At 39.9% G+C, this 11987-nt stretch overlaps 1 protein-coding gene across 1 annotated transcript in view; it reads right to left on the reverse strand.

The window, feature by feature from the left end:
• Positions 1 to 1605: 1605 nt before the first annotated feature.
• Positions 1606 to 11987, reverse strand: part of AMBN (ameloblastin) — a 15577-nt gene continuing 5195 nt past the window's right edge. Inside the window, exons 4-9 of the mRNA XM_018553273.1 lie at positions 9535 to 9642; positions 8483 to 8734; positions 6762 to 6851; positions 6136 to 6180; positions 5278 to 5322; positions 1606 to 2142 (exon numbers count right to left, since the gene is read on the reverse strand). Of these exons, the coding sequence (XP_018408775.1) occupies positions 1606 to 2142; positions 5278 to 5322; positions 6136 to 6180; positions 6762 to 6851; positions 8483 to 8734; positions 9535 to 9642 (1077 nt within the window). The remainder of the gene's footprint in view (positions 2143 to 5277; positions 5323 to 6135; positions 6181 to 6761; positions 6852 to 8482; positions 8735 to 9534; positions 9643 to 11987) is intronic.

Below are 11987 nucleotides of genomic sequence, written 5' to 3' on the forward strand. Positions count from 1 at the left end.
CTCTGAAACAACTGCAAAAATGCTAATAACATTTGATTTGCATAACATATACCTTAAAATGAGCAGGTTTGTGATGAAAGAGGTCAAATGTTGTTAATTCGCTGTTATTTTTTGTTACATACTCAAACACATATAATAAAATGTAATGATGTCATTCCTCATTTACATTTGTTGGCTTAGGTTCATATAAATAATCCTGCTGCTAAAGGCCTGTTTTATTAGCCATCTCACCATTGTGAAGTCATTTCTGGGGCAGTAAAATACAGTCCAAAAAGTTTCTTTATATGGCAAATAGAAAATGCACCAACACTACTATACAGAGTGTGCTTAAAGTTTCCATGTATTTACAACAATGGGCAACCAAAAGAGACCTGTTTGCCAAGGACTTTGAACTAGGTGGTGTTGTAACTAAAAAGTCCAACAAAAATTGTGACCATTGATAAGGTATGTGTCCTTTTGTAGTAACACAAAGGCGTCCAAAGTCTACATCATCTTTGTAAATAACACAGAGGTGTGTGGTCAGCAAGGTGAAAGTCATTTTCCTTAAAAATCCCCTTTACAGCAAATTGGTGTCACCAAGCCTCAAGTAGGCAACTTAACTTGGACCTCTCTTATCACACCAAGATGAATGCATGTATAGTGTAGTGTACTAGCTATCTTTAAATTGTATCTAAACCCAAAAATAAAAATGTAATATATTGCAGCTTACCAGTCATTACATGAGCTGAATACATTAGTTTTATTTTGTTTGCAGTACTACCTGGTGAAAATAAATGGAAGAAAAACAAATAATAATCTTCCTATCCCAGCTTGGCTACACTCATCCAGCCCTCTATAGTCCAAATCAGCATCATTTTTTTGTATTTATACAAACACTTCTTTTACCATCCATCTCCATTACATGGGGCAGCAACTTATAGGCGTCTATTCACGAAGCTGCACGAGGGCAGCCGAGTGAATGACCGATCAGAAGTGAAGTGAGCCGAACACTGTTCGGCTATTCACTTCAGGCTGAAATAAAAATCTTCCGGGCGCTCTGGGAGTCTCCCGCTCCCGGCCGCCCAGGAGAGAAACACTGCCGTGTCTTTTTTTCTGTATTCTGACACGAGCATGTGAAAAAGAAAAAGAAAAATTCCCATTAAAAAGCATTGGGACATTACTATTGAGAAGGTAAATTGGAAGGAAGATAGTGTTGCTTGTGCTGTCATTTCAGCTCGTAGGAAGTGACATGAACACTGCATTTCTGGTACGATCAACAGACATTGCCAGTCGTTAGATGTGGTGGCTACATTAGTACAGACAAGGTTCAATATATTACATTTTTTTATTTTTTTTAGATATCCTTTACTAGAATATCATTATAGTTAACTTGCTATATTCTTTCTCTCTACATGCCTTGCTGCATTATTTGCCTCTTTGTGGTCACACCTCTTTTTTAGCAGCTCTTTACATACCTTTTAAATACTACTACTTCTACTACAGAAAATAACACAAACTAATAAATGTGCATACTATGATGTTGACTATATGATGAGCTATATGTGTTAGTGATGTAAAGCAGCTTGTAACTGTAAAATGTTAGTGCATTGACAACTTAACTTTCCATCAAGGTTCCTGGAAATAATGATTCTGTAGATGGATATCATTATTCATAATAGGGGAATCTATACCATTATTTCCATGACCAATGTCCATATTAGTAGGATTTTCTCTTTGGATGCCAAATATTAAGGGTTCATCAATGCCATATGGAGCAAATCCTGCAGCTGTGTCATGTGTCAGTTTGGGGACATTGGCTGGGGTTACAGGCAATGGACCCTTGCTTTGTCCTAAAGGATTAAGTCCCATATTAGGAAGATGGATGTTGGGGAATTGAAGGGTGTCAATTTGGCCTGGTGGTATCCCCTCTAAGCCAGACATGGAAGGATTCAAGCCAGCAACTTGGGGAATTTCAGCTGGGATCTGTGCAACTCCTTGACCTGCTGGTTTTACACCTGCTCCAGGAGAATCGTCTTCTATAGTAAAGTCTCCAGCCATTGCTGGGTTCAGTGGCTTGCCTCCAAGACTGGGTCCAACTCCTAGCAATCCTGGGTATAAGTAACTCAAAGGATGTGCAGCTCCAGCTCCAGCACCAGCTCCACCCTATGATACATAGTATTGTGTAAGTAACATAAAATGTGATATAAGCTTTTACAACAGCATATACTGTATATTACGCAAACAATCTAAAGAATATATAAAGGTATCATTCAGTAGACAAGATATGCTAGAATACATTTAAATGTATCTAAAGCCCATTTTTCCCATTCTTGATGGAATAGGGAAAGGTTAGAAACTCTGTCGTATTTTTAGTTGTGTTTGGTCACCAGAGCAAATAGGGGAAATGGGTGCATATTGTCACTAGAACATAAAAAGAGGGGAAATCTTCTAATAGTGACACTTAATTTGGATAGATTTCCCATAACTTCCTGTTGTGTCTCCAAAATACAGTGTAAAGGAAAATCTCCCCAATGGGACACAGACAACAAAAAGCCCCACAAAACTTGTCAGGGGTGTTAACCATTCTCTACTCCCTACTTTAAAAAAAAGTTTTGGCTTTAGATATACTTTGTTTTTGGGTCTTCCTTGTCTCATTATGAAAAAACACTAATACCGCCTTCATTTAGTATAACACTAACTATTTTCAGTCCAGTGTATCTGTGCCTAGACTAGGGACATTTCAATGTTTTTAGCAAGCAGTAAAAGAACTTTAAAACACATATCATATAATTTCACTTTAAAAACAGGTAGATATAAGATTTCAGTAACTGCGTTGTGAATTTAGAAAAATGATTTTTCCACAATGCTTATGGGTACATAGATAAATGAGGGATTGTTGGAAGTGTTTTTACTGTTAATGCACAATAAAGTATTTATGTATTCTGAACAAACTGGGCACAGTTCACTCACACCGATGCTCCTGCACTATTGACACATGGTTAATGAATTGTACAGAACTGTGCGATCGCACCAGTGTGAATGGGCCCTCAAAACAGAGCATCCTGTTGCCTCCTTAACTGCTGATACTAGTTTGGGATCTCTCCAAGGCCCAAAGATTGTTAACATTTTTCTGCTACATTACTTACTCCAGGGTGTTTTATATGGAGATTGGGATAATCGCCATAAAATCTTCACTCCTCCCAAACTTTTTGCTGAATAATAGCTGCCTTAATTAAAATGTGGGCTGTTCCCACTGTGAACACGGCAATTTCATGCCTTAACAAAACACTGACTTTGTCTATTGAGGATGCACCAGTGTTTGAGAATGCTACCAACAAAGGATTGGAAGCTGCTTGGAATCACTGTTTTCACTGGCAGGGACTGCTAGGTATCATTACCATTGATTATGGTACGGTAAAGGCTGGAGCTTTTCTAGCGTTGTTACAAAGGAGGAGGCATTCACACCATTCTTGACCTAAAAGTCTTAAAATGCAGGTCTGTCATAGCCTCCCTTAATCATGGAGACTTTCTAGCCGCTGTGGACATGAACGATGCAAACTTGCATGTCCCCCTCTTTCCAGCACATTAACGCTACCTTTGCTTTAGCGGCTCAGCACTGCCAGTTTGTAGTTCTATTATCTGGCCTGTCCTCAGCACCCTAAGTGTTTACCAAGATATTGGCTCCCCCGCTAGCATTGCTACTTTCCCAGGGGATTCCAATTCTTTGACTATTGCCTGAAGAGGAGATCGTCTGCTTGGCTTCTGACTGCTAATGTGCTTTGGGCAGCCCAGACCCTAAGAAGCTTGTGTTGGATCCTGAAACTTCAGAAATCAGCACTTTTCTTCCTCAAGTGTAATTTTCCACTCTCAGATTTAAACTATTATGTCCAGGAGTTCTGGGCCTCATGGTAGCCTCCTTGAAGGCAGTTCCCTTTGTTGAGTTGTAGGGTTCTGGAGTGAAACTGGGCATTCTGTCATTGCCTGAGGTGACCTGCTCAACAAAGTTGTTTGTCCAGGCACTGACACCAAAGATTAGGTTGTCCCTGGCATGGTGGCTCAGGAATAAAACGCTGGAGTTGGAGAAATCCTTCCTCCCGTGGTCATGGAAAATTCCAATAAAGGATGCCAGCATGACATGATGGGAGGAGTCCTAGGCACCTTGTCAATGCAGGCACTACATGTTTTTCTTTTTGATAGCTTTGCTAAACTGATTAATAAAGAGATTATTATCTCTGCTAGGAGAAAGGAAGGATGGAATTTGACTTTACCTTGTATCTAGTTTTCGCACAAATATTTTTTATTTAGGTAAATAAAAATTATTATTTGTTAAAACCATATATTGAAATATGTATGTGTGAACCTTAAATGATGATTGATTTTCTATATTTTAATCTATCCAAGTTTAGAGATGCAGTTTTGACTGGTGCTGCTGATTTTTAGTTTACAATTGGTAATCAATCAGTAAGCTTGACAGGCAGACCTAAGTATAGTTGAAACAGTTGTTAGGAATGCTCAAGATGACTTGGCCTTTAAAATGGGTTTGAAGAGTAAAACAGATTACTCAGGACATAGACTATGATGCCCAAAATGAGATAGAAGGAGAACACATGACTCAGCTACTAAGAGTATGGCACTGCCTTATGCTAATCAGAAAGACTTGTAAGGTAAACATCACATAGGTTATTTTAAAGTAAAAGCATGGATAAAAGGGCACACAACACTGATCCAAAGGGACACATTCACACCCACACAGCATCACACATATACACACGCGCACGCCCACACCCCCACACTCACATAGAATAGACAGAGACACCTGTTAGGACTATTTTTTACTTACTAACTAAAGACGTTTCTTAAGTATCTTATAGATTTCTGCTGTAAGATATACTATATTTTGTAACCATCAAGCATCTTATAGGCTCATTCTGTAAGATATACCATATCCTGTAATATTTTGTAACTTTAAATTAAACACATTCTGAACTTTATGCAACAACGGAAACAATCATCTATTATTGAACTTTTCCACCCTATGCTTCGAGAAAAGGAATATGACATAAAAAAGCATATTTCGTGTTATTTCTAACATTATTACATAAATTTTACATATACTTTAGTACTGAACATACATACTGTATACATGAAAAACTATAGAATGGAATATTCTTTCTACATTTGAAAGCTTTACTGATTTTCACCAATCTACTGTACAGTATGTTTTATATATTTCTAAGTGTTTTAGATGATAACTACAATCATGTGTACCCATCACCAATTAATAATCTATTTTAGTACCTGCATTTCTTCTGAGCTCATCATTCCAAACCGGGCTGGTGGTAACTGTAAAATATGCAACGTGTAGGTATCAAATCTGAGACACAAATTATCAGGAAGCCTTAGATAAGTACTGCACTGCAAGGTCCAAGATGGTTGCCAGAGCTCCCAGAAAATCCCAGTGACATCATAAACAATGTTATTAGCATTTCCTATGTAATAAAAAAACTTAAAACTGTGGTTTAATTATCGTCCAAAAAATACATAGTACTCAAGGGCACAAAAATAGTTGGATGTGTTGCGTTCCAATATGTATGCACAAACGCTGCAGTCATGTACATTTAACTCAGTTGTGCCATTGCTGATAAATCCTTATATTCTTATATTTTACAGAAGGGAATATACTATCTTATCTCATTTGCTGTATATCCCGGGGGAGATGTCCACCATGAGCACTAGAGCATTGATCACAAATTGTTTTAGAGCAGTGTATAAGTGCTGTTTTTGCCTCTTTATGTTCTCTAATGTATAAATGTTCTCGAATTCATCGGTTGCAAATGTTCCATGATATGAAGTAATACAAATCTAAAAAATGAACTAACTGGGTTGGATAAAGTTTCTTTGAGGTCACCAGTAAGCTTCTGGATTTTCACATATAATAATAGGTTATTATATGTGATTTCTCTGTCATGACAATGGCTCATGTGTAGCTCTTGCTAAATGTTGGGTAACTTTTTGTGAAACAAAAGCTGTGTTATTTAAGTAATAACACCTTGACCTTTTGCAGGATGATCTAGGTGTTCTGTTCTTTTATACGCATGTACTCATACTGAATGTCCTTGACTTTATTTTTACAAAGATAGATTATATATTACTTACTCCAGGTCCTGTGCCATAATTCATAAAGAAAAGATTGGGGTAAGGCTGAAAAAAAAAAGATCCATATATGTTATTAGAAATGTATTGGACATAAGCTTTTGTATTTTACACAAAATAGGAATTCATTTTGTATCACCATTTTAAAAGGAATTTACTCCTGTTTATCCAGGTCACCTTGACCATGCAGGATATATGAATTATGTGCAGACGCAGAGTGATAGCTGAGCCAGTAGCTTTGTTTGAAGAAAAGAAAACATACCATCATATGATTGGCTGTCATGGTAATCACATGATCGAGAACCAGTCAGCCGCAGCTTCTGATTGTCACCTACTGCTTTGTTGCATTTCCTATCTGTGTTGCGTGCTAATCCCTGACCCTTTCTACTTGCCATAAGTGATTTATGGCTGGAGGAAGTGGCTGTACTGCCACTTCACATCAAGAGAGGGTGTGAACTGTCCCTGTCTAAACAACTGTGATCATTCAGTATTAACATTATTCTGAATCATTAAAATTATTCTGAATTGAGAAAGCTGGATGAATGAGAACCTTCACAGACATTCAGTATTACGACTTTAATAATCTAGCCTTTACCTGAAGCTATTTTATTTAGCACTAAGAGACTTACATGCTGCTGATGAATGGGTGGGACTCCTGCAGGGTCTGGTACATGGTCTGCTGCTCCTTGTTGCAATAACTTATTCATTATTGTCTGGTACTGGAGGGAATTTAAAATATAAAGATGAGCAAATAATCACATAATTATGAATAATGAATATGCTTATACCAACTCATAGCATTTTAAGAATTCAATTGAAAAAGTAAAAAATAAAGACTATGGTGATACATTTGAAGTGGAATGGCAGACTTTGTTTTAGTGTTTGGACAGTGGTGAAGAGTTAGGCCATCTCTCACATTACAGAACCAATGTGGAGGTGGAAGGGGTTGGGACCAAACTCAAATGTTACAGCAAAATGTATCATATGTCTCTGGATTTAATTTGATATGTCTCTTCATCTCTTCAGGGAAACCTATCCCACCTCAACCTAACCACTGAACCATCACGTTCTCAAACAATTCATCCCTACACAGCTACCTCCTCATGTATCACTTGCCCTCCCTTTTAGATTGTAAGCCCTCACGGGCAGGGCCCTCCTTACCATCTTGTCTTGAGTTGTATTGTGACTGTAATGTCTTCCTTATATTGTAAAGAGCTGCGCAAATGAACCACCATAGAAATGTTCTGCTGCCCTGTGTTTTGCTGTGTTTTTGGGATAAATGATAGCAGTTAAGGAATCCTGGTGTTATAGCTAAATGTGCATCAAGAGGGGTGCTGGTGTGTTATAATTTTAATAAGAACTGTAAATTCTCTACCAACATTTGTCTGCTTTGGCTATGTCATTATATCCGGTGCAATAAATGATTTCCCTTTATATTGATGTGTTATGTGTAATATGGGTACTGGTGATGCAATTTTTCCCAAAACCCAGGCTCCCCTTGAGCTTCACTGAGCTTTTGTCAGTCAACTTGACATTATGGAAAAGAAGATGACACACACACACACTAAGGCTAGGTTCACACCTAGGCAATTTATCGCACTGATTTAGCCGCGCGATATCACACAGAGATTTGCATTTAAGTCTATGGAAGATGTTCACACCTTTGCGATTTGTTGCACGGTAGAAATCGCCTGTTGTACAAAAAGGTGCAGGAGCTATTTGCGTGCGGTTTTCACGCAGTTTGGGTCTCATAAACATCTCTATGCATTGAAAATTGCGCGACAACCACGCAGTTTTCAAAACAAAATTGCGCAAAAAAGAAACGCACGACAACAGCTCACCAACTCAATTGCCTAGTTGTGAACCTAGCCTAAATCTGTCAGGTTATCACAACTGGGAGAGCTACAAATTTACTTTACTAGATTCAGGAAGCCAAAAAGAAATGAAACATAATTATTTGTAGACATCTAAAAAAGACCAATCATTGCTGATATGTACAGATTACTATTCAGACCAGTGTCATATATGAGCAGATGTAATGGACCTTTTCAGTCATACCTATTTAAAAGAATTATCCAGCATTATGAACACTGCTGTTCAGTTTATTTAATTTTTTTATAGGAAAAGCTATGTATAATGTCACCAAATCAGATTATTCAGCTGCTGCAGTTCTCCATGGGTTCTAAACAAGTCAAATATTTTTTTAAAGTGATCCAGGAAAATGCCACCCCGGGCAAAGCAATGCATTTTTGTTAGTTTCACTTATAGTAATCAATACATTGTTGAGGTGCACTACATAACACACATTTCATAATTAAATATACTAAACCTAAGCCAGAGTAATGATTACCATAAACAATGCTACCGTTTGGATTTGACCATCAGCCGGACCACCCTTTGGGGGAATCAGAGTTGGATCTCCTTGCTGTATATTTGGAAACCCGAGGGGCAGTACAGGCTGGTGCACAAGCTGATCTGCCTTAGCTGATGTAGCTGGTGATTGCTGAGGAACAGTCTGTCCATCCTGTCCAAATTTAGCTGGTTGACCTACAGATGGCACTCCTGGTAATGGTGGAGGATGTATGGGCAATGCATATTCAAACTAAAGAAAAAAATAAGAGATTTGCATATGCATTTTATTTATTTTTCTTGTAAATCAGAGTTTTATAAAAATGTATTAGCCAAAGGGGCAAGGTGCAGTAAACCATTGTAGCCAATCAGAATTGCTCTTTTACTATGCAATGTTTAATTGTATAAGCCCAACTGTGGCAAACCAAAGTGTGAAAGAAAAACAAAAGAGAAAACATACATTTTATGTGTATTCCATAGACGGCTCCAAACATCCATTACTGTGATTAGTTTGGCATTAATTTGCAAATAGAGCACTATTAGTGTAATATGTCTAAAGTGGCTTGACCACATAGGAACAGGTTGTTGGCAAATTTTACACTTGGCTACCCTTGTCTTTTTATCTTGGGTCATCTTGGGTTTTACAGTCAGTTCCAGGTACATTATAAGCACTTTCAATACCTTTTACACATACTGAAAGCTATACACTACAGACTCAAAGCTATACACTACATACACATTTCACGTCAACCAAATCTACACTCATTTTTTATAAGTTTGCACTGTATAAAGATTTGTAATTGTAAGGTGGCTGAACAAAGGGTGTACGTGATCCGGGAAAAAATGGGTTGTGGCTCATAGAGAGCTTGATGGGTGGTAATGTGATGGATTTACTATTACTCCTATACTAGACCCTAAGTGGTAGATTTTACATCCATGCTTCACAAAAATGTGTATTTTCTATATAAACTATAAATTATTCAGTGACCTGTTCGTTGTTAATAGACAGACACAGCAAAATATTTTTTAGACATAATGCTTGGCAAACATTACCTGTTGGTTGTCTGGCATTTGTGACCGTTGATGTAGCCAGGGATACATATGTGGTGGTAAAAGTCCATGTAGCCACAAAGTAGAATCATCATATCCAAATCTTGAAAGCTGAAATAATAGTTGGTTACATACAGTTATGTGTACAGCCAATGAGAAACATTACACAAGATAAGTTAACATTGCTGAGGAACAATGGGTACCATTTGCTGTGACCAGAAGCATAACTAGAAACCTCAGGGCCCCATCAAAAAATGTAATTGCCTTGGCAGTTACTGGGGTAGTGCATGTGTGTAGACCCAGGGGGCAGGGCCACCAATAGAAATCATGGGACCCCACACAGCCTACCTAATCCTTCCCCGCAGCAATACAAATTTGTTATTGCTGTCTTTGATTATTAATATTTGCACCCGTGGGGGGGCAGATTATTATTGCTGCCTGGGGAGAAAGTAATATTAATTATCAAGTGTTAATAAAAGAAATAACCCCCAGACAGCAATAATAACCCCGCTGTCCCAGCAGCAATAATAATGTAGCTGCCAGGGGGACATTATTATTATTTAAGTGTGTAAAAAAACAACTATTTCCTCTTACTTTCTCTCGTCCGGTTTCACCTCCTAGCACCTGGCATGCCACACTTCTCCCCCTCCTAATAGCAATCCGCAGGCTGGGGCAGATTGATATTCTCTGCGGGTGGCCAGGTGCAAGCCGGCACTAAACTTAATTATCAAGAGCAGCAGTTCCTGATATTACTCCACAGCTGTTGAAACTGGTGAAATAGACCCGTCTCTCCCCCGGGTCCTATTAGTTCAGCAGGGGGCCTGGGGAGAGAGGGCACTGTATCATAATTCATGAGAGCTGAAAAAGTTAAAGAGTCCCCTCTCTGTCCCTGGGCCCCCCTGCTGAACTGATGTGGCCAGAGACCAGAATAGCAGGACCGGCTCTACCCCCTATCTGTGGCCCTGCCAGGAGGCAATGCCGGCGCCTCAGTGGTTACCGGGCCAGGACCTCTTCTTCCTTTCTGGGCCCCTCCCCCCAAGTGGCGGAAGCCAGGGCCCAGTCGTACATGCGACCACTGCAACCCTGGTAGTTCCGCCAGTGAATCCGCCAATGCAGTGATGATAAAGTGCCCCACATGACTCCCCCAATGCTGTCATTAATCCCCCATGACTCCCCCAATGCTGTAAACATTTTGCCTCCATGACTCCCCCAATGCTGTGATAAAGCGCCCCCCATGACTCCCACAATGTGATAAAGCCCCCCTATGACTTTTCAAATGCTGTAATTAAGCCCCCCATGACTCACCAAATGCTGTCATGAAACTCCCAGTGCTGTGATAAAGCCCCCACTGACTTACCCCATGCTGTGATGAAGCCCCTGGGAGGTCTCAGGGCTCTCCTGACCCAGGCATTTCACAGTATCTCCGGGTTGGCACTTTAGCCCTGGACCAGCAGCACCCAGCTCTCCAGCCAGCCCTAGAAGGACACCTCAGACTCAGGGCGGACCAGCACTTTGCGTTTGTAAACTGGATGGCATGGGCGAGGGGGCGAAGGGCAACCAGATTTTCAGAGGACCAAGGCTAGGGAAGTGGGGGCCAGCTGGACCATCCTGGACCTCACAGTGCAGTGCTCCCATACATAGGACACGGTGTGCAACTGCCTGCGAGCATCAATACCTCTCTGCTGTAAAGGAGGACTGGACCTGCTGTCAAGCGCTGGAACGCCAGGGCACCGGTCACATATGCGACTGCTGCAACCCTGGTAGTTCTGCCAGTGGCTGTGACACCACACTCACATTTCAATTCCCAAGCCTTTTGATGGGTCGCTGAGGCACCCAGTATAGCACCTTATAATGCTTTTGCTTCTGCCCCAACATTAACTCATCACAAGGGGGTTCCATGACACTGTGCTTGCAAAGCATCCTAGCAAGACAGAGGGAGAAGCTCCACAAGTAAGCAGATGCTGCTGGTCTAAGTGTTACACCATATATTGCCATCTGAACAGGAGACAAGAGTGTGTTCCTCCAATAACATTCTCTTTACCGCACACAATGTAGCAGGTGGAACTCTCAAGTCTACTAAATGGAAGTGTTCTGCACCTCTATTGCAGTAAATATATGATATGTTATGATTCGTATTTACCTGAGAAATACAATATATGTATAACACTAATTATTTAGTTACAAAAAAATAACCAAAAGTAGAGTATGCATCGGTTGTTGTTTTTCTTTAAAGCTACTCTACCAACAGGGTGTGCGCATGTAAAACAAAAGTATTGGATTTTAAAGGAAGACTAAATAAATTATATACAGTATATACACAATTCTTATAAGTAGTAAATAAAAAGGAAAGTGGGGTTTTGTAGGCACCAAAAGACAATTCTCCAAATACCCCCACGCCACCCACAACCAGCACCGCCGCCTCCCGGCCGGAGCGGTGCTGGTTGTGGGTGGCGTGG

This window comes from Nanorana parkeri, unplaced genomic scaffold (genome assembly GCF_000935625.1).
Source record: "Nanorana parkeri isolate BGI_ZX_2015 unplaced genomic scaffold, ASM93562v1 scaffold115, whole genome shotgun sequence".
Classification (NCBI taxonomy): domain Eukaryota; kingdom Metazoa; phylum Chordata; class Amphibia; order Anura; family Dicroglossidae; genus Nanorana; species Nanorana parkeri.